Below are 24,778 nucleotides of genomic sequence, written 5' to 3' on the forward strand. Positions count from 1 at the left end.
AGAGACTGTGAGCATATTAAAATGTGAGCAGGTCATGGGATTTCCTGGATGAGAGATGTGGAAAGGTAACAAATATTGAAAAGCTATGAATTTCTTATGGAAGTTTTTTTTTTAGTATATTCTGGAAGTGATGTCAACATAGAAGAATTTTAAGCAGGAAGGGTGTTATATGCAGCTAGGGAAAAGCATTGAAGGAGACCTTTGGACAAGTGTCACTCCTGCTATTTGCATTACATAATATCTATGCTGCCAATGACACAGATATAGCATAACGTATGACTTCTGACTTCAGAGGAAGAAGACAGGAAAGTAAGATCTGCATATTTTAATATCTGTGATGAAAATTGCAGAGCAGACTATCACCAAAAATAAATTCTCTGGAATTTATAATGGAGTGCCATCCATTGTCTTCCCATGTTTTTCCTTTCCTTTCTTTCCTTCCCCTGTACTTTATTCCCCAAACCCTACCCCAAACCCAAAACCATGGAGAATATACTGCCTCAGTTCAATGGTTGTTAAAGTAGCATTAAGTTTTTAGCTCTGGGAAATACAAAATGACTGTGGCTTTATTAAATATATATATTGATTTGAGAGAGGAAAAGAGAGGGAGAGAGAGATGGAAATATCAATGATGAGAGAGAATCATTGATCGGCTGCCTCCTGCATGTCCACTGAGGATCAAGCCCACAACCCAGGCATATGCCCTGACCGGGAATGGAACCATGACCTCCTGGCTCATAGGTCTATGCTCAACCACTGAGCCATGCCAACCAGGCTGACTGTGGCTTTAAAAAGACTGACATGCTTTTTTTTTTTTTTCTCTTAACTCACAGGAAGGCAGCCCAGAGCTCATATGACAGCTGCTCATAAGGTCCTCTAGGATCGAGTTGCTTGGTTCCTCTCTCTCCAGGCTAATACTCATTCTAGCTACACATCCAGGATTTGTGTGACAAAATAGAGGGAGGGGAAGAGAACATAAAATGCATGTCAACAGTCTTCTGAGGAAATTTCCTGGAAAGTTAACAGACAGTACTTCTGCTTGTATGCCATGGGCTAGAACTTAGTAATTGAGCAATATTCAACTATAAGTGAGGCTAGGAAATATAGTCTTTGTACTGGGGAAGTGGAGTATAAGAACTTTAGTTTGGCAAGATGCATAGGGTATTCAGTGACAGAAACCAGAGAGTGAGGACACTAGGAATCTTTGCTCCAGTAGGATTCCTTTAGTATTTTTTATTTATAATATCAAACTAAATAATCATTTAAAATTTTATTTCTTTAATATAGTATACTAGAGGCCCGGTGCAAGAAATTAGTGCACAGGGGTGTGTGTTCCTCAGCCCAGCCTGCACCTTCTCCAATCTGGGACCCTTTGAGGGCAGTCGGACATCCCTCTCACAATCCAGAACTGCTGGCTCCCAACTGCTCGCCTGCCTGCCTGATTGCCCCTAACCGCTTCTGCCTGCCAGCCTGATCACCCACTAACCACTCTCCTGCCAGCCTGATTGATGCCTAACTGCTCCCCTGCCAGCCTGTTTGCCCCTAACTGCCCTCCCCTGCAGTCCTGGTCACCCCTAACTGCCCTTCCTGGCAGGCCCAGTTACCCCCAACTTCCCTCCTCTGCTGGCCTGGTCACCCCTAACTGCCCTCCCCTGCAGGCTTGATCGCCCCCAACTGCCCTCCCTTGCAGGCTTGGTCCCTCCCAATTGCCCTCCCCTGCTGGCCATCTTGTGGTGGCCATCTTGTGTCCTCATGGGGGCAGCCATCTTTGACCACATGGGGGCAGCCATCTTGTGTGTTGGAGTGATGGTCAATTTGCATATTACCCTTTTATTAGATAGGATTGATTTCAGAGAGGAAGGGAGAGGGAGAGAGAGATAGACATTAATGATGAGATAGAATCATTGATCGGCTGCATGCCTCCCACTGGGGATTGAGCCAGCAACCAGGGCATGTTCCCTAACCAGGAATAAAACCAGCAAACTTTCGGTGTTACGGGACTAAGCCCAACAATAGACCTATACCCGCCAGGGCTACTTTCATATTTTTTAGTCAACATAGTAGAAATATTTCATGCACAGATTTTGCACCATGTAATGAATAAGATGTGACTCATAATGCTACAGAATATGTGCCATTGCAAAGTTTATTAATGAACATTTGGCTCAATATTTAATGGCTTTCTTAATATCTAATTTTTCTATGTTAAAAGAACCTGAGAGAAAAAGCAGGTTTTTGTTGATAAAATGTAACTGTTTGTTTTCCAGTACATTTGTTTCTTTGATTGTGACAGGCTTTCAAGTGAAAACCAAAGCATAATATTAACCAAATCAAAGAGTGCTTTCAAAAAGTTTTTCTGTAACATGTTCTTACAATTAATTACTTTCAATTGAAACTTGGCATTTTAACACCACTCGTGTTGTACAAACCCTGAATTAATTTGTCTATTTCCCATTTATTTAAACTACATTCAACAAATGTTTATTTAGTGGTGACAATATGAAAGGGACTTCACCAGCCAGTACTGGAGATGAAAATTACATAGACATGGCATGAGAGCCCTACAAAATACGACACAAAGAACACATTAAATGGTTCCTATATAAATACTTAGAATGCTGGTCTGCAATACTGAGAAAGAGCAGTTACATTGAAGTATGATAGCCAGAATTTTAATGAAGGATTTGAGATTTTGCCTTACTCTCAAGCTAGTAAGTTATGCTAGTAAGATTAATAGGTGCTGGCAGAGAATATGAGACTGCATCAGAAACAAGACTATCTTACTTGTCTTGTGCAGAAGGTACCTTAAGATTTCCTTGCTCCTCATATCCCCTTGGCCAACTCGGAGAAGTCCAGGTATAGGCCACACACACAGTTGAGGAATCCTGAATTATAAATTCCCAGTTTTGTATGGGGTCTGCTAGCACATTTCTCCAACCTTTGTCCTAGAAGAAGATCATGCCCTGTCAAAAAACAAATCTGCTCTCTGCCTGGAAGAACGGTTCTAGCTTTCTTCCAAGGCTGTTTGCACCCATATATCCTTGAGAAGATAGCATGAAAAGAACCTCTGAATACCTCTTTCTCAGAAGACCCAGAGAGAATTGTCTCTAAAACATAGACGTCTTCATGGAGAAATACCCTTTAGTATAGGTCTCAGAGGATAAGTTTTACTAAATAGAGTTTGGACAGTAAGGCTCTTAAGAAAATTGGAATTGAGCCTGGCCAGCATAGCTCGGTGGTTGAGCATTGACCAATGAACCAGGAGGTCACAGTTTGATTTCAAGTCAGGGGACATGCCTGGGTTGCAGGCTCTATCCCCAGTAGGGGTTGTGCAGGAGGCAACCAGTCAATGATTCTCTCATCATTGATGTTTCTATCTGTCTCTCCCTCTCCCTTAATCTCTGAAATCAATAAAAATATATTAAAAAAATAAAAAAGAAAAGAAAATCAGAATTGAATGAGCCATTCAGGGCATAATACCTGTAATTACAAATTTAATGTTTTCATCTCCATCTCCATGAAGTTTAAATGAATATTTGCAACAGAAAAACACAATATGTAAAAGTTAATGCTTCCTAATATACTGGTTATTATTTAAATATTTCATTATATTTTAGAGAGAGTCACATTTTAATACATCTATACTAATAAAGGATAATATGCTAATTAGACCGGAGACCTTCCGGATGACCTTCTGGATGTCCTTCCGGACAAAGCCACAGTGGCTGCCTGAGGCTCAGGCAAGCGGCTGATGGTGGCTGCCGCTGCCCACGGCCAGCCCGAGGCTCAGGGAAGCCGGGGATGGCAGCGCTGGGAGCTCAGGCAAGCCGCAGATTGTGGCTGCCCAGCCATCCAGGGCTGGCCCGAGGCTCAGGGAAGGTGTGGATAGTGGCTGCAAGCTCAAGCAAGCTGGGGATGGCGCCTGCCCAGTGGCCTGAGGTTCAGTTAGGGGGTGATCTTGCTGGCAGGGGAGCAGTTAGGGGGCAATCAGGACAGCAGGGGAGCCATTAGGGGCATCAAGCTGGCAGGCAGAAGTGGTTAGGAGTGATCAGCCAGGCAGGTAGGCAAGTGGTTAGGAGCCAGTGGTCCCAGATTGTGAGAGGGATCCCGGATTGGAGTGGGTGCAGGCCGGGCTGAGGGACACCCCTCTATGCATGAATTTCATGCACTTGGCCCCTAGTATGTACATATATATGTATATTTCAAGCAAATGCAATTTATTATGTCCAAATCTTGATGCTGTGAGAATATTTTGAAATGGTCAGATTGCAAGTGAAAATATTGATTTGAGAGGCAATTTGGGAATAAAATTGCAACAAATTTAGGTGGAGTCTTCTACAATTCCATGAGGTTTATGAATATTGGATTTTGACTAAGCAAGAGCTATTTAATTCAATTGACACTGATGGAGAAGTGTATGATTAATTATTAAACATATAAATTATCAATTGAGAGGGGGAAAGTCCAAAGTTGTGGAGAAAATGCTAAATATAAAGAGTAAAGGACAAGAAGGTAAAACAAAAATTCAAATGTCAATATCAATGGAAATTAAGCAAGAGCTAGACTTAGAACAGGAGAATGATACGGATATTGTTGATCATTGGATCTGAAAATGATGGAAACCATAGATTCAGAGTCAGACAAATATCTGAGAATGCATCGTGCAAGCAGTGGGTGTTGGGCATGTAATCACTAACCCAAAAAGTAACTTGAAAGTTTTAGAACATACATCCTGAACATAAGTAAGTAAATACATATATACATACATACATACATATATACATACAGATAATAAATAATTATTTCTTAAAATAAAACATTGGCTTCTGTTAAGGATTTATAACTTTCATCTTATATAAGGACATCAGAATTCATACCTAATTTAAGTTTCCTTATACTTAAATCTGCCTGACAGTGTGATGAATTTTAATAATTCATCATGGGAAAGTTAAGTTTCATTATTTTCAAGATGAGTCATCTTCTCATGAGGAACAGCCTTCTCACTGATGGATTTGCAAGTCTGACAGATGTGCATTAAGCAACATGTTCCCATTGACATGTGCTTCTACATACAGGATATCCTATACGTCTCACAGTGAAAGCACTTCCAAAATACATGGACTTTCCATCATACTCTATCTTCCTTTGACATCTTCTATTTAAACTAAGCTTCCTCTATGCAAAGTCAGATAAATTCCCACCAATAATGTATAATGCCATAGTTGGGAAATTTGTGGCTATTATAACTCTAGGCTTGTTGAATATGTAAAATAATATATCATCCCACACATATGAAGAATAGAATAGCAGGTTCCTGAAATAAAATTGACAAAAGTATTTTTAACAAAGACATTTTCAAAACAAGAAAAGAAGCAAAGAAAGTTTCTTATAAAACAAGAGAGAGAAAACCTAAGACATTCTCTACACCTTGTTGGAATCTTAAGTTTATAATCCAAGAACATATTGGTAAGAAAAGTTAGTCAAAAGACCCAAGTTATAAGCAGTTACTTTTGGGGTAAATGTGAGAATCCTTTTGTTGAGAACAGTGTTTCTTCAGTGCTCTCTGACAGAATGACTGTATTGAAGAGTTATAAATGGCTGATATTTAACCTTGGGTGATGTGAGTAACTGTAAGTAAGAAAAGTCATTTGTAAATGAAGCATGGTTATTAAATCAGAAAGTCAAAGAATTAGATAACTGAACATGCTTAAAGATAATTCAAATACAAATCTTTCTTCATAAATGAGAACTACAAAGCTCAGAGAATAAAATGCTCATATAAATGGGATAGTTTTCTATAAAATGAACATTTGAGGTCATGTTCTTGACTAAGTACAGCATTACTAATTCTACTACCAAAGAGGAAATAGTCACAGAAGCAAGAGGACTAGTCTCTTGCAGCAAAGTTGCATCACTTAGATTAAGTACTGAGCAGAGGAGAGAGGCCTGCATTCCACACTATTACAAGTAATACATTATTTGGAAATACTTTTTTTTGTTTTATGAAAATAATGCTTTTTATAGAGAAGGTTCTTGTTTTCAAACAGTAAAAGTCAATTTGGCCATGGACAGCAGCAAATACATTTATTGGAAGCATATTGGATAGCCATCAAAATTGATGAGGAGCCTTAAGAATTAGGTTTATCAAAGAGTAAATACCAATAGAAGTGAGGCAGTAAGAAACAATATTAAGTACTTACCACTGAAACTGTGTAGCTAGAATGACTCTGACTTTGTGCAGCTGTCACTGACTTTGTCTATCACAGCTGCCAGACTGACCACCACTACATCTGGCTGTTGAGACCCTTACACTGCTATGAAACATTTCTCAATTTTCACTACACACATCCATCATTTGTTCCATGTTGTTGGAGTGTGTGAATAACTTGTATGTCACAAATGCAATTTCTGATTAAAAAGTTAGAAGATGAGCCCAATTGGCTTGGCTCAGTGATTGAGTGTTGACCTCTGAATGTCACAGTTGGATTCTCGGTCAGGGCACATGCCCGGGTTGTGGGCTCAATCCCCAGTGTGGGGCGTGCAGGAAGCAGCCGATCAGTGATTCTCTCTCATCCTTGACGTTTCTATCTCTCCCTCTCTCCTCCTCTTTGAAATCAATAAAAATATATTGAAAAAAAAAGTTAGAAGAAGAACATGTCTGGTTCCTAGGTGTTCCGAGGTGAAAGTTAGGGCTCTGTCATCTATTGTGGTATTCTTATTTATTGGTTTTATTATTTTTATGTTAATTCTTTCTCACCTATGCAAGGGTTGATTTCCAGAAGTAGAGCAGAACATTTTCATATGTGGGGTCTGTCCTCTCATAATATAGTAAATAAAATTAGTATCAAAAGTACCATAGTGATGTTTATATTTGTTCTTTCATTTCACAGATCCTTATTTACCACTCTTTATAACTGTTGCAATAGATATTCACAATCATGTAATGTATATATAGATCAAAATGCATTAAATATTTTTAGAATGGAACATAAGATCATTATTTAAAAAAAACCCTCATTCAATATAACAGTAATGCATTACAAGAGCCACTTTTTTTACCTTTTACTCACGAATTATGCTTTGTAAAACAACTTAGCATAAAAAGAAAAGATGTTAATTTCATTTAACAATCACACCAAGTGGTGTGAAAGTATTAAGATAATATCTTTTGTATATTCATCAACTTTACTTTGAAGAAGAAAGGCTAAAGTTTCTTATTCTGAAATTTGTTATTTAAAAGAAGAAAAAAAACTTTAATATAAAATTATCCAATTTATTAGATAAACTGGAAAGAACATTAAAATTACACCACAAATTTTAGTAAATGAGAAAATTGAGACTCGAAGAAATTATATGATTCACATAAGTACATATAGTAAGTAAATTGTCAAAAAAAGAGAAGAAAACCTATATTCTCTGACTTTTCTATGCTCTTACTATGTTGGAACTAGAATTACATTTCTTTTTTTAAGTCTTTTTATTTTGCATTTTTAAAATCTTTATTGTTAAAAGTATTACATATATCCCCTTATTTTTCTCACTGAGTGAAAAAAAAAGTTCTTTACTTTCAAAAGTATCACAAAATTTAATTTTATTTGCCAGATGACTAAAATGAATTCCCAATTCTTGTCCAATACAATACTTGCACAACTGTGAAGTCAACATTACTGTTAACCCTAATTTGTGGACAAATATACTGGTCAGAAAGCACCTTGCTGTGGGCCTCATGTGATTTAAAAAAAAAAAAAAAGGTATAGTTTTTTATTAATTTCAGAGAAGAAGGAAGGAGGAGAGAGAGAGATAGAAACATCAACGATGAGGGAGAATCATCCATCGGCTGCCTCCTGTACGCCCCCCCACAGGGGATCGAACCCACAACTTGAGCATGTGTCCTGACCAGCAATCGAACTGTGACCTCCTGGTTCATAGGTTGATGCTCAACCACTGAGCCACGCTGGCCAGGCTCATGCAATGTTTTTTATTCATTTCCTACTTAATATAAACATTTTTACCAATTGTATAAAAGAGTTATATAATGACTGATTATTTATGCTCAATTTTTGAAATGATTTATATTGTCATGTCAAACACTTTGTGATTCATTTATATCCACATTTCAGTTTGTGCTGATTTACAGGGGTGAATTTAATAGACTGAGAAAGTGATTCATCTTATATTTTTGCAAGATGTAGTAGCTATAACTTCAATTAGTATAATTTTTCTCAATACATACTGAAATACACACACACACACACACAAAGGCAGTAGAACTTGCTACACAGTTTTATTTTTCAATAAGCTAAGGATATCAGTCAACATTTTCTCTACCAAATAATTTAATCTTCCAGAAATCTTTCTCAAGTTTTACTTTATTGTCCAATTGTATTAAAACCTAAGTCCAAGTCTGTTTTGCCACCCTCTTTTCTCCTTACAACTTTCCTTGCAAGGCTGATGGAATTATGTGTAGTGTCATTCCCATGCTTTAATATCTGTCTCGCCTATATGTTAAGACTGCACCATACAGTAGTATCTGCAGGCCTCTCAAAATCCATGCAAACTATGACTGAGCCAGTTGGTATTCTTACTCACAATCCATTGTGCCCATCTGCTCTCTGAGAATGGGGTAACTTTCAGTTTCATTTCTTCTTTTTTGTTTTCTTTTCTTTTCCTTACTAAACAGCTTAAGTGCCTGCTGGATTGTTGTGATGGTCTGTGCCAATTTTTCAACTCTATGGAGTACTTTGTTGAAGTTCAGTGGGTCACATGTAGGAGGCAATTAATGTCCAGTACATTTTTATCACATCCAACAAAACTGAATAAATACAAAAACAAACAAAACATTTGCACTTAGCATGGAGTCCCTAATAGATCATGTATTGTAAGTAATCAATCATACCACACTCAGGCATGTGCACACACTCATCATCAGTTTTTGAACATTTAAACACTCCCTAGGGTTGCATTTTTGTTGTTTCAAGAAACATATAAATATCCTCAATATACATTTAGTCTAAATGTATATGAAGATTAGCAGTACAGGTAGGGAGGTCCATGTAAAAATATGTGCAGTGTACAGGCTTATGAATGTCTATATAATAATTTCCACACGTTCTTTCATATCAGCATCACACTGCATAATAGTATATTTTGCATTCAGAGCAAATACTTAAACCTACCAAGTTTTGTTCTGTATATCATTTTCTCTCTTTCCCTTAGGTGGAAAATGGTTGCCTGTGTTCACCTACTGTGAAGACTAAGAATCAGACCACCGCAGCTTTGAATCTCTGAAGTGTTTTCAGGATGTAAATGCAATCTGACCTTTCCCTGGTGGACGGTTAAATCATGGACACGCTAAACACTTTACTTTGGACTGTCCTTCCAAAGGATGCTTTGGCTTTTCTCTTGAATGCTCATTAAGCATTTGCAGCTGACAAGGAAAAGAAAGAAAACTGTGAACTGGAAAGTTACCTTACAATGAAAATTGCGAGCACATCTTGCATCTGTCCAGTCCTCGTGTGTCTCTGTTTTGTGCAGAGGTGTTATGGAACTGCTCACCACAGCTCCATCAAGGTGACCAGAAATCAGACCAAGCACATCGAAGGAGAGACCGAAGTCCACCATCGTCCCAAAAGGGGATGGGTTTGGAATCAGTTCTTTGTTTTAGAAGAACATATGGGACCCGATCCACAATATGTTGGAAAGGTAAGTTTTTGTTGTTTGGTTTGTTTTTCCTCTTTGGGGAAATTTTGAGCTGATATTAGGGTTGAGTGGGAGTTGAATTTGAAGAGATATGGAGTGGTAAGTGAATTATGTTATAGAAGACTAATGGTTAAACTAAACAGTTTAAAATAAAGATTGCAAAAAATGAACTTTACCAATCAAGTCACATCTCTCTAAACATTGGTCCATAAATTCTAAACTGAATGTTCTTTACCAACATATTACTCTTTCTGTTCTCATACTAGTATATAAAGTGAAAACAATTGAATGCACAATTAAATAATTGTCTTTATTACCATGCAGGTATATTCACAATGTCATTTATTGGTACGTTAATATTTACATTTTTAAAAATTTATTGCAAATACTTGTGAGGCTAAAAAGAAGATACTATATCATTACTATATTAGGAAATATAGTTCTATTAAAGAGATTGTATTTGAATTTGTCAGCCTTTATAAGCACATGGATATTTTTCTAACCCCTCAAATTATATTCCATAAAATTTTTGATATATTTTAATAGATTAAATATACACTAGATGTACAGGTTTTGTTAAATTTCCAAATAATGAAGTTGATAAAATGACCAATAAATTCAGGCCAACTTTTCTTTCTCTCAATACCAAACAAAACAACTTAATGGCTTACCAAACCCTATAGGAAATTGTGTGCTCAGTAAATGGGCCAGTTTAAGCATGTGTCATCTGGGCTCTAGGGAGAAGAATCGAGTGGGAAGTGGGGAGGTCTTCTGATGAATTACTCATCGATCTAGGAAGCAGCCACACTTAGGTTAGCTCTGTACCTATGAGAGAAACAGCCGGCACAGCGTTAGAATCTCCATGACTGCAGGCTCCATCTCCCTGCTTGACTATTTATTTTCACTTTAGCATTGTCAGTACCAAAAAAAAGAAGTACTTAATCCAAGCCATGGTGCTGCCTTAATGTGTAGGCCGTACAAGATCACAAGCCATCTGTTCCACCCCTCATCCAACAGGGGCTGGGTTGCAGCTGTATTTTCCATATAAGGCAGGAGCTGTGGAGTCAGAATATGGAACACACATAAAAAGATCTCAAACAATTCCATCATCCTCATATGCATATTAAAACGAGACCAAAAAAACTTATTTTCATCCCATATATTGTTTTTCCTACAAAGTATCCCATGAAGTAAATGGGAGCACATGCATAAAATAAAAGCATAGCATATTGAATTATTAGAAAAATATTTTTGTTATGAACTTCATAGTCCCTTTACTATAATCCTTAAAAAGGAGAGGAAAAGAAGAACAGAGAAAAAAAATTTCCATCAGGAGTATTCTTAATTTCTTCATTTTAATTTTTTATGTGTAATTATATTTCACATTATGAAGCAAACTAGAGACCCAATGCATGAAAATTCATGCAAGAGTAGGCCTTCTTTCCCCTGGCTGCTGGCACCGGCTTCCCTCTGGCACCGGCTTCTCTCCGGCACCCGGGACCCGGGCTGCTTCCCTCCTCCAGCCTCCCGTAGGCACCCGGGACCCTTGCTGGGTTCCTTTGGGCCACCCACAGGCACTGGGACCCGGGATGGCTTCCCTCGGGTTGCCCGCAGGCACCTGGGACCCGGCTGGCTTCTCTCCGGCCCAGTCTTCGTCACGAAAAACGTCCGGAATGATGTCCTGAAGAAGTCTGGTCTAATTAGCATATTACCCTTTTATTATTATAGATAACACTTACTGAACTATTGATAAAAACTCAAACCTAAGCATTTTGATACATATTAACTCCTCATATTTTTATGATAATTTTTTTAGTCAATGATTAGATTTATAATAAGGGAATTTATTTTGTTGACATTGGTCAATATATGTTATTCACTACTCAGACATTTATATGTGGCTAAGGCCATGATCATAAGGCCATTTCCAATGGTAAATAGTATAACTAATATACATATACATATATATGTATATATACACACACACACACACACACACACACGCATGGATCATATATATATACAAATTATATATATTTTATATGTATGTATATTTGATGATCCATAATTTTATTCCAGAATGTAATGGTCATGAGAAATCCAATACCAAAACTAACATGTGACTATATCTTATTAATTTGAGCTCATAGACTTGTTAAATATATTTTTAAATAATTGAATAATTTAGTATACTGAAGATATAATAGCACATTTGTTAGAGAGTATACCCTTCACTTCTGGAACTAATTATATGGTAATATCATTATAGTTTTGAAATAAAAGGGTTATCTCTTTTTTTTAATTTATTTTTTTATTGATTTTAGAGAGGAAGGGAGAGGAAGAGAGAAAGATAGAAAAATCAATGATGAGAAAGAATCATTGATTGCCCGCCTCTTGCATGTGCCGCACTGGGGCCTGAGCCCACAACCTGGACATAAGCCCTGACCAGGAATCAAACCGTAACCTCCTGGTTCAGAGGTTGATGCTCAATCACTGAGCAACACCAGCCAGGCAAGGTTCTCTCTTTTTGAAAATCATTTAAAAATACCATAGACCCGTGGTTGGCAAACTGAGGCTCGCAAGCCACATGTGGCTCTTTGGCCCCTTGAGTGTGGCTCTTCCACAAAAGACCATGGCCTGGATGAGTCTATTTTGAAGAAGTGGTGTTAGAAGAAGTTTAAGTTTAAAAAATTTGGCTCTCAAAAGAAATTTCAATCGTTGTACTGTTGATATTTGGCTCTGTTGAGTAATGAGTTTGCCGACCACTGGCCTAGACCATGTAGTCTATTTTTTAGTTTTTTAAAAGTTGAACAGTGTAGAGTAAATCCCATTAAAACAAGACTATAATTTCATTTAAGATGTCACACATAACCTAAAAGGGCTGCCATACATCACACCTACTGTTGAGTAGACTCATTGCCTTCATGAGATAATAATGATTAGGGAGCAGAGAGCTGGGTTTGAGTTATAGCTTCTCTGCTTATTATCTGTATTAAAACTGGCAAGTCTATTTATTTTCCTGCATTTCTGTTCCCTTACATGTAAAACTGAGAAATACTGTTTGACATTTCAATTACTAATTCATGTATATTAGAGAGTTTGGTTTATTGTTTAGATTATAGGTAATTTTAACTACAGCCTACATGCCTAATTCAGCCAGTTGCATGTTTTGGTTTTACCTGCTTACTAAAGAAGTTTTGTTTTATTTTTGGATTGGTGAAAACAGTTTTTAAAATAATATTTTGTGACACTCAAAATTAATATGAAATCTAATATCAGTTTGCATAAATAATGTTTTATTACCATACAGCTACACTCATGCATTTATGTTTTTCATGTGGCTGTTTATAAGCTACAGTGGTAGAACCGAGGAGTGGCAAGAAAGATTAAGGCCTCCAAAGTCTACAATATTGACTAATGACAATTTACAGGACATGTTTGTGAGCTTCCGGTTAAAATGTCTATCTTACCTACTCTACTGTGAATACTTTCAAAGCAGGTTTGGGGACTATTTCATCTTTGTTCACACAGTATCAATCTCAGTTCCCATTATAATGATCAAATGTGGTAATTCACTGGGGAGTAGTCCATATAAACTATAACGATTTGTAGTCATGTTTAGGTTGTGATAATTACTGATAATTATTGAAATAAAAATATCTCTCACTAACCATTGTTTTTATGGGAGAGAGAATTTTTTGTAGGTCTTTACTTCATCAGTTTTTCTGGCATACTACTTCCCCATAGTCATTCTAATGAATGTTCATTAACTCTGGTGTAATGTTTTTATTTTTGTTGTTTTGTTACCTTAACATGCAAGAGTATAGCAAATGTCCTGGTACACATATCATTTAGCATACATGTAGGTATATCTACAGAGATTTCTAGAAGTGAGATTCTGATTCAAAGATCAATGAATCTTTAATTTTGGTAGGAATTACTTGATTCCTCTATATAGGTGTTGTAGTGTTTGCACATCTCTCCATGATGTATACTAATAAGAGTGATTGTTTTTCTAAGCGATACCCACAGATAGGACTGTAAAAGTTGGAATTTTATAAATACAATCAGTGAAAAATTACATCTCTCTGTAATGTTGATTTCCATTTCTCTTATTATGGGTGAAATTGATCATCTTTTCATATTATTGGGGCTATGAATATTTCTTTTTTTACTAGCACTTCATGGCTCTTCATGTTATATTCTTTTAGTTAGTCTCTTTAACTTACCAATTAGTACTGTTGTATATAATCCTATAATAATAAAAGGCTAATATGCAAGTTGACCAAATAGTGGAACAACCGGTCACTATGACACACACTGACCACCAGGGGGCAGATACTCAATGCAGGAGCTGCGCCCTGGTGGTTGGTACATTCCCACAGGGGGAGCACCACTCAGTCAGAAGCCAGGCTCAAGACTGGAGAGCGCAGCGGCGGTGGCGGAAGAGACAGTGCTAAGGTGTACGATGACGGCTTAGGGAACAGGCCTAAGCCGTCAGTTGGACATCCCCCGAGGGATCCTGGACTGCAAGAGGGTACAGGCTGGGCTGAGGGACCCCCCCTGAGTGCATGAATTTTGTGTACCTGGCCTCTAGTAGTACAATAATTATTTGCCAGTAATATGTTACCAATAATTTTTCACAGTTACCATTTGTTTTTTAATTTATGATTTTTACTTTATAAGAGTTTATTATTTTAATAATAGGGGCCCGGTGCATGAATTCATGAACTGGTGGGGTCCCTCTGGGCGGCCTGCAGGGATTCGGCCCTCAGTCTAGCGCTGCCTATAGCTCCTATCTGCTACTCCCACTCATTCCGGCACCACTGTGCCTGCCACAGGCTCACACCCAATCAGTCCCGATTGGGAGAGGCTTGCACTGCTGCAGCAGTGCTCGCCAGCCATGAGCCCTGCATCTGATGCCCTCCCAAGGGGAGGGGCCTAGGGTATCGGGCTGAAGCCAGCTCTCTGACATTCCCCAAGGGGTCCCGGATTGCGAGAGGGCTCAGGCCAGGCTGAGGGTCCCCACCAGTGCACGATTGGGCCAGAGAGGGACTGTGGGAGGGCTCCAGGCCCATCAGGGTGTGTCTGGGGTGTGTCCGGCCCATCTTGCTCAGTCCCGATCAGCTGAACCCCAGCAGCAAGCTAACCTACTGGTCGGAGCATCTGCCCCATGGTGGTCAGTGCACATCATAGAGAGCGGTTAAGAAGCCTTAGCATATCATGAGCATATTATGCTTTGATTGGTTGGTTGGTTGTTCTGCTGTTCGGTCTATTTGTATATTACCCTTTTATTATATAGGATAGCATTATTTTGACTAAAACTGTATTTTTATTTAATTTGGATACTTTTGAAATTTTAGGATATTGGTTCAGAGTTATAGGCAGTAGATAAAAATGCATTTTTAAAACCTAATATCCACAGTTTATCACATATATTAAAAATATTACCAATTGAAAAAGAATGGTATAAAAATGGAATTACTATGTTAGATAGCAGAAAGTATTATTTGAATACATTTGAATCTTTATTTTTAGCACTAGCCATTGGCTGTATTGCATGTATCTAATATTTGCTAAAAATTATATTCTTGATGTTCAGGTTGTAGTTGCAAAGAGTAGTGACCCTTACTGGTGTACATAAGGAATATTTAATCATATGTAATTGGTAAAATTTAACCAAAGATACACACTAGCAATATGTCTATTAACATACAACTACTGGTAATAAGCTTTCTATACTTCAAGTGGTAAATGTGATTAGTTAAACATTGTGCTCCATAAATACATATTATTTTCATTTTAAAAACAATTTAATTGACTTCTTTAACTGGCAAAACATTCTCATATAAGAAACAAAGGAAATCATGTGTTTATTCAGGATATCTCTAAGTAGATATTGTCCATATTAACAATATTATGCTAGGTTTAGGGGTGCATTGATATTAACATATAGTTGATAATAAAAGCTTATAAAAACTTAAAATTTTTTCAGGATAAACAAATTAATTACATTCTTCATATTTACTTTCCTGCATTTATGGTGTATCTGCTTATAACTTAGAATTTTTTAGATATAAACCATAATATGTGGAAGATATTGCTTATATCTGTTAAGAGCTTAGTTCTAAAATTCCATCAGTCTCCCTCACCTCCCTACCTACATCTTACATTTGTATGTAGAGGAGTGTTGACTTTATGCAATTATTTACAATTTGCTTTATTGAAAAACAGCAAACATATGGAGGGTAAGCAAGGAATTCTGGCAGTATAATGGAACTAGGAAATCATCTTGCCAAATCCCTCAAGTAATAAAAACCAACGATGCTTGAAAGAGTTAAGTGACCTCTTCGTGGAAAGAGGGATTAGTTATGGCACTGCCAAAGAAGAAATCATAACACATCTGATTCTTTAATGAAAATTAGTTTCAAGTATATAGTGCATGAAATTCCCATTTCATCATCACTGTTACTGTCATTATTCTATACTTTTTTCTTTCTTTAAAAGAGAACCTTCAAATTTCTTTGAATATGGAGTACTATAGTTTTAAATTGATAGATGGTTTTGAGGTTAAAAAGAGAGACTACATTATGTAAAAATGAATGACAAGGTTTAAGCTTTTTGTAAAAAAATATGGTAGCTTTAATGTCACCGTGAACTCTGAATTTAAATTAAATGCACAGCAAGAAATGGTCCCAATTGTCATTTAATATTGTTAAGATGATAATTTTATGAACATTTTATCATAACTTCCTTAAAATGGAAAACTTCCTGTATCAAAACATGACATTTAAATTTTATACAGATGACAGTATGATGACATGATGGCATGTGAAATTAATTATGGTACTCAGTTTTATATGGATATAACTTTCTCAATAGTTGTAATAGAAATTTAACTATTTAGATCCATCCTATAGGAACTTGAAAGCATTAAAGAGGAACTTGACTTGGTTTATATTTCATTTAATTTGTAATGCTTTACAATTACTTTTTAATCAGATTTCATCAGTTTAGTCGTATTTTAGAGAATAAATGGTATTTTATTTGAATAATTTAAAAAGTGTTTAAGTGATTAAACAGCTTTACCACTCATTATATAGCCTTTCTTAATGCTACATTGACAATTTTTAAAAGGTCATCACTGCAAAGCAATAAATATGGGTACATCATATGTATTTATTCACATTATACTACTATACCAATATAATTGTACCCACGTGTGTGTGTGTGTGTGTGTGTGTGTGTGTGTGTGTGTGTGTGTGTGAATATTGCTAAACCGAGGTGACTTTGACTCCTGGGGGCATTTGTTAATGTCTGGATACATTTTTTTTTTTTTTTTTTGCACTTCAGCTAAATTATCTATTAGTTACAGTTGGCGTAATCACTAAGGCCAAAGATACTTAAAGGAAAAATGTTTAATGCATTTTAAAATAGGAATAAAATTTGAGCCCTAGCCAGTTTGGCTGAATTGATAAGAGCATGGCCTGTGGACCAAAGGGTCCTGGGTTCGATTCAGGTCAAGGACACCTACTTCGGCTGCAAGCTCCTCTCTGGCCTGGGCCCTGGTCAGGGCCTGTTCAAGAAGAGGCAACCAATCAATGTGTTTCTCTCATATCGATGCTTCTCTCAGTCTTTCCCTTTCTCTTCCACTCTCTCTAAAAGATCAATGGAAAACTATTCTCAGGTGAGGATTAACAAGGAAAAAAAAAGAATAAAATATGAAAGTAAATATAATTCAGTATACATTATATTGGTCTTCATATTAATAAAACTATAAATAGAATTTATTATTTTAATTAAAAAACAAGGCCATAAAGTCAAAAGGGCAATTGTTGAAAGTTCTAATGTGACAAGTAGGGATGTAGTGTTATTGGCATTTAGTTATTAGAGGCCAGGGATACTGCTAACATATAGACAGCACCCCTCCCTCCTGCCCAGTAAATAATTATCCAGCCAAAAATGGCAATAAGTGTCACTGTTTACCTGAAATTGACATCCTCATAATGTGTTTTTCTTGGTCAAAGTGTTTTAGATACTTTGTCTATGCTATTATATCACTGTAAGGATATTTTACTTCCTTCTTTTATAATACACATACAGATTAGTTTTAACTTTTAGCTTTTTTATACATTATGAAAATTTATTTTTCTAAGGTATAATTTCATTCCATTGTTTACTGTGAATTCTAATATACATTGGCTTATTACTGACAATTTACTTTCTATTTTATGTGCACTATGTGTTTGTCTTTTTTTTTTCTTTCTGTTTTTATTCTACCATAATGATGTCTATTGGGATATCTCTCTACCAGTTTGGAATTTTTATATTGTATGTTTTTTATATTTGTGCTTGCTCTAAATTTTTTTACCTCAATGGTCAAAACTACATATTTCTACCTCCCTCCTGAATAATAAGAACATAAAATGGTCAAACTTTTATCACTTAATGTGTTTTCTAGTTTTACATGCCTACTATTCCAAATTGTTTTTAAGCTAGTACTTATTGTTTTTCTTCTTAGTAGTAGTATTGTATTAAGTGTATACTTATTTACACTGAGTGGCCAGATTATTATGATCTCTGAACGCATAATAATCTGGCCACACACACATATATATATTAGAGGACCGGTGCATGAATTTGTGCATGGGTGGGGTCCGGCCAGCCTGGCCAGGGGGAGGGGACATGGGCGGTTGGCCGGCCTGCCTGCTGGTCGAACTCCTGGTCGAGGAGACAATTTGCATATTAGCCTTTTATTATATAGGATATACACTGAGTGGCCAGATTATTATGCGTTCAGAGATCATAATAATCTGGTCACTCAGTATATATGCCTAATATACTTAACAGCATTTAACTCCTGTTTGGTTGTATGTTAAACTTTTTGGGTTCAGTTTACTGCTTTCTAAAAGATGAGGATGCCCTATTTATTTGTAAGAGGTACTTTATAAAGTTTAAAGTTGATAACTTTATTCTATTACAGTTATCCTAAACAATACAACTATCATAGGGTATTTAAACATTAATCATTTCTTTTTTATGTCCTATTTGTCTAGTATCTTTCTCATTTTTTTAAAAGTACCTTTCTGATTTTTCATTATTCTTAAAACCATTTAAACATTTTTTTCTTAAATTTACCCACATTTATCAATATATTTGTTCCTCATTGCTTCTACCTTTGTTCTTTCTCTAGGTTTGATTTTCTCATTGCCTATACACAACCTTTACTCTTTTTTAAAATTAATTAATTAATTTTTAATATATTTTTATTGATTTCAGAGAGGAAGGGAGAGGGAAAGAGAGATAGAAACATCAATGATGAGAGAGAATCATTGATTGGTGGCCTCTTGCACGCCCCACACTGGGGATAGAGCCCACAACCCAGGCATGTGCCCTGACCAGTTATCAAACCACTACCTCTTGGTTCATAGGTTCACATTCAACCGCTAAGCCACACTGGCTGGGCTGTTTTTTGTTTTGTTTTGTTTTGTTTTTTTTAAATTCAAACTGTGGACAGTAAATGTTCTCTTTCTTTTTTTAATTGAATCATTATTTTTTGTGTAGGATTCTAGGGTCAGTTTTTCATTATTGTTTTATTCTGTATTCTAATTTTGATAATGAGAAATTTGCTGAAATTCCATTCTAAATTGCCTTTTTTTTTTCTCGTGGGTTATTAGTATTATCACTATGTTTATGAACTATAGATCCACTACTGTGTCTGAGTTCTGGGTTTTCTGGTTTTTTTTTCGCTTCCTATTTTTCTTGGTCTGTGTATTGATTAGCTAGAGCTGCCATAAGTAATTATAAAGTAAGTGGATTAAACAACATAAATTTATTGTCTCACAGTTCTGGAAGCTAGAAATCTGAAATCAAGGTGTCATCAAGGTTGGTTGCATTTGTGGTTTCTGAGGGATGCATTTTTTCAAGCCTGTCTTTTTGACTTATGAATGGCTATCTTCATGCTCACATAGTGTTCTTGGTCATATAAAATTCAACTCAACAGTTGATACCAGCTGTTTTGGTATAATTATTAAGATATTTATACTTTATAAAAATATAACATCCATTATTTCTTTGAAAGTTTCTCATTTATTGTTCTATTTTAAAGCTTCTATTTGATATAATTTCTGTCGGATTTACTTATAGCACATTAATGCTCTCTTCAAATAAGTTGAACAGTATGTTCTTTGACTTAAACATGAATATTAGCTTGGATATATTTTGAAATTTCTAAGTCTTTTTATTTATTTCCTCCTTTTTGGTATCTTTTTATAAAGTAACGTGTCATTTCATTTGAACTCTATTTCATTATTATTTTAATAACTAGAGGCCCAGTGTACAAAATTTGTGCACTCAGGGGAGGGGGTCCCTCAGCCTGGCTTGCGCCCTCTCACAGTCTGGGAACCCTCGGGGGATGTCCAACTAACGGCCATCAGTCAGACATCCTTAGCGCTGCCGCACAGGCGGGAGAGGCTCCTTCCACCGCCTGCGCTTGCCAGCCACAAGCCTGGCTCAGGGCTTCTGGCTGAGCCATGCTCCCCTTGTGGGAGTGCACCGACCACCAGGTGGCAGCTCCTGCATTGAGCGTCTGCCCCCTGGTGGTCAGTGCGTGTCATAGTGACTGGTAGTTCCACGGTTCAGTTGATTTGCATATTAACCTTTTATTATATAGGACTACAAACTATCTATTTAAACCATCTTGTTCAACTTTTCTAATTTTTTTTTTTGTGCTTGATGAGTTATTTCTTTGTTTATTCACTATCATGGAGATTTGATTCTGGTATGCCTTTTAGAATTTTATTTTTACTTGTTTTCAGTAGTGTGAGTGATATGTAAGAATAGGGATTTTGGTGAGATTCCTCCAAAATAAAGCTCGAGAAATAACCATCGAGAGCCACTTAACTTTTTTTTTCAGCTGGCAACCAATTGGTTTCATAAATCTGAATAAATATTATTTTTTAATTTTTAACTACTGATTCTTGTCCAGATATTTTATGTAAGTAGCAATAACAAGAACATCAACAATACTATAAAATAAAACATGTATCTTTCATCTGGGCTGTAAGTTGGATTTCAATATATTACAGGAAACTACTTTTAACAGAACACAGGCTTCCTTGTTAATTTTTCAATATATATATTGATTTCAGAGAGGAAGGGAGAGGAAGAAAAGATAGAAACATCAATGGTGAGAGAAAATTATTGGTTGGCTACCTCCTGCATGCCCCACACTGGGATCGAGCCCAAAACTTGGGCATGTGCCCCGACTGGGAATCAAACTGTGACCTCTTGATTCATAGGTTCAACCACTGAACCATGTGGGCTGGGCTCCTTACTACTTTCTAAAAAGCTGGTAGGTAGATAATTAATTTCAGTGTCTTGGAGTTGTTTTCAAGTAATCTTGCTTTATTCAGATATCTTTATTCTAATTTTATACCTTGAATAGACTGAAAGTCATGGTTTCTAATCTTCAGGATAGATAAAACCAAATTCTTGGTATGCAGGGCAAGTATCAGGTTTGAATTCTCTGAAATATCAGCCTGGATGCCAGATGAAATGAACTTCCTATTGCTAGGTCCTCTTTTCCTTCCTTGTTCCTACAGAGATGTCTTTCACTGTTTCGAGCTCAGTTGAATTGCCTTTACCTTTTAATTTTATGCACCACTGTAATCAGCTATAGAAAGAGACATGTCTTTATTAGCTTTGTCTGCCATTTTTATGGTCATATTTTGCCTCAGGTTTTTCTTTGTATAAAAATAAATGTTGAATTAGAAAATATTCTTAATATCTCTTCTACATATAAATAATAGTAACCTTTTACCATGCTTCAGTATTTTCATGCAGTAGAGCTAAAAATCTAAATGCCCCCAAAATATTAAAGAGAAGAAATATGCATTTCAAAAAATCATATTGTACTTCATAATTATAGATGATTTACTTCAACATGTATTTGCCTTAAGGAAATGAATAGTTTGCAACATAGTTATTGGATTATTCTGAAGGAATCTGTTTCATTAATTTTATTGATTTTTATCCAATGAATATTTGAACATTTAATTGCACTGGACCTCAGATAACAAAGGCATTTATTTGAAATTTGAACCTGGTTAGGGGTCTTCAAATACATCCAGTTTTTTATTTTGTTTTGTTTACATTTCATAAAGATAATACCAGGCATTTATTACAAGAAATACAGAGTGAAATATAATCAATTCCTTCCAGTAGTATTATTTATGTTTCCTATACATGATTTATTTGTCACCATATTCACAAAAATTAGAACAATATATGGTGTGAAATCTTTTTCTATGCTAAAAGAATACAATTATAACATAAAATTTAAACAGTAAAATCTATATATATATAAAAGCCAAGCGACCGTAATGGCAGAACGACCAGAAGGACCAGTCACTATGATGCGCACTGTGATGGCCAACTGGCCTGATGGGGGCCCCAATCAGCCCCCCCAACCTCCTGTGTCCCCCCGGCCAGCCCCACCCCCAAATGACCCCCCCACCCTGCTTGAGGGCAGGGTTTGCTGGCCAACCTCCTACATACCCCCCGGGGCAGGGCTGGCTGACCTCCCATGGCCTCCCCCTGGCCAGCCCATTCCCAATCGGGCCCTGATTGGGGGCAGAGCCAGCAGCCAACCTCCCATGTCATCTCCCCCCTGCCAGCCCATTCCCAATTGGCCCCCACTGGGGATGGCCGGCTGGATCCCACCCATGCACGAATTCATGCACTGGGCCTCTAGTATTATATAAAATATGAAAAATAAAAATATACTGACTATATACCTTTTGGGTTGTACCATTTAGAACTATAGTTTGATCACAGTTGAGTTTTTTTTATGAAAGTTGAATACTATTTAGTTCATATTCATCTATTCAAAATTTCTTAAGTACCACCTCAGTTCTGGTCACTAGGGGAAAGTGAAAACTGGGTCTGCATAAAGAGTTTGAAAATGAAATTCTATAGAGGGAGTAGAAACAGAGCAGAAGTGGAATCAGAGTAGATAAAGGACAAAGCTTTGAGGAGGCAGAAGTGGACAATGAATCTTATTCTTGAGTGACAATAAAATAACACTGTATTATATATGTAAAAATTGCTAAGAGGACAGAACTTATGTTACATATTCTTAAATAATAATAATAATAATGAACAAAAATAAGTTTTTGGAGGTGATGGATTGGATTTGTTTATGGCATAGATTGTAATGATGGTTTCATGGATTATATACTATGGTATTTTCAAACCCATCAAGGTGTATACATTAAATACATACAGATTTTTGCATGTTAATCATAACCTAATAAAGTGGCTTTAAGAAATAAATATAACAATAAAAATTTTAAGTTAAGAAGTATTTTTCAGTTTAATTTACTACCTCAGAAGTTATTTTCTCCAGTCTAGAGGGCTGAAGCACATACAATATTGAGTAGTGATAGAGAAAGGCTATAAATTAATGTGAATCTATGTATTCATTGCTTATTTGTGGTAAACTGATTCATCTTCCTCAGTCTTTTTTTTTTTTGAAGATATTTTATTGATATTTTTACAGAGAGGAAGGGAGAGGGATAGAAAGCTAGAAACATCGATGAGAGAGAAACATCGATCAGCTGCCTCCTGCACACCCCCCACTGGGGATGTGCCCGCAGCCAAGGTACATGCCCTTGACCGGAATCGAACCCGGGACCCTTCAGTCCGCAGGCCGACGCTCTATCCACTGAGCCAAACCGGTTTCGGCTTCCTCAGTCTTTTTAATTGTTTCTGTCAGCCATTAATAATACAGAACATGTGAAAACTTACATATCCCTCAACATGCCACTCATCCTGAACCTTCTCATCAGCTTTAGCAACTGACAACTGTTTGCATTCATTAGTAATACCCTGCTGGATTTTGAAGAAAACTATCTGAAACTAGTTTAATAATAAGACGTGTTCTACTAACTTGCAAGCCTGAAGATTAGAATAGGCTCCAGGCACAGTTAGAATTAGAGATATAAATGATGTCCTTAGAATTCTAAGCAACATCCTGAAACTGCAAACTCATAAGTATGTGAGGTCCAAATCTAAGATCTACAGGCAATAGTACAATCAGTTTCTGTGCTCTGTTATAAAAAGAATTCCCTTACTTGCAGCTACATATAGAGGGATTTTACATGCCCAATTATTTGCCAATTCCACATGTTAGGGTCTGAATTATGTTTAACATAATTAAACACTATGGATCTAAAAGCCTAACTTTAATATGTAAAAACTAGAGGTCCAGTGAACGAATTCGTGCATGGATGGGGTCCCTTGGGATGGCCAGCAGAGATGAGGCCCCAGCTTGCACCCCCAGCCTCACAGCCCCAGCTCACATCCCCAGCCTCGCAGCCCCACCACCCCGACTGGCACCCCGCCTTGGCCTGGTGGTCAGCACATGTCATAGCAAGCGGTCAAACTCCCAGTCGAATGACCGCACGAGGGGACAATTTGCATATTAGGCTTTTGTTACATAGGATGTTATGAAGACCGGAGGATCAAGCCTGACTCTCTATTCCTTGGTTTCATATAGCCTACATCATTACTGTTCAACTTATTTGTATGTGTGAGGGGGTCTGTGCTTGTACTCAAACCATGATTTAATAGATCACCTTCTGGACAGCAACAGAATCTGACTCTGAGTCATTGAAGCACAAGTAACTTTCCAAATGGATGTTGGACAGCCCATAGAACTGTCAGAAAAGCCAGCCATTGAATCAGTGTTGAGATAAAGCCGGAACCAAGGGAAGAAGATGCTACACAAGGAAAAATGTCAGACCATTGCCACAGACACTTCTGCCTCAGGACTTGCACTGCTAATGCCATTGTGTTGTTGAAAACGTGGACATAAGTAATATCTACTTTGTCTGTTGGTCTTTGTGTCACTGATCCAGTTTCAAAGCTTCAGACAGGAGCGTGTGTTGGCCCAGCCTAAGTCATATGCCAGTGGCCTGGCTGCTCCCAGTAGGAAGATGCCGTCTGGCTCCTGATGTTCCATAATGGAGACAAAGCTCTCTCTTCTGTCAAAAGTCTCACAATGGGGTACTGATTT

At 36.9% G+C, this 24,778-nt stretch overlaps 1 protein-coding gene across 13 annotated transcripts in view; it reads left to right on the forward strand.

The window, feature by feature from the left end:
• CDH18 (cadherin 18) overlaps positions 1-24,778 on the forward strand; it is a 727,687-nt gene that overhangs the window by 491,605 nt on the left and 211,304 nt on the right. For all 13 annotated transcript variants that reach the window (XM_080682139.1, XM_080682135.1, XM_080682142.1 and 10 more), the window contains one exon: positions 9,217-9,702. In XM_080682139.1, the coding sequence (XP_080538265.1) occupies positions 9,475-9,702 (228 nt within the window). In that variant the 5' untranslated portion in view covers positions 9,217-9,474. The remainder of the gene's footprint in view (positions 1-9,216; positions 9,703-24,778) is intronic.

The sequence above is a fragment of the Plecotus auritus genome, assembly GCF_963455305.1.
Source record: "Plecotus auritus genome assembly, chromosome: 7".
In the NCBI taxonomy this organism is placed as follows: domain Eukaryota; kingdom Metazoa; phylum Chordata; class Mammalia; order Chiroptera; family Vespertilionidae; genus Plecotus; species Plecotus auritus.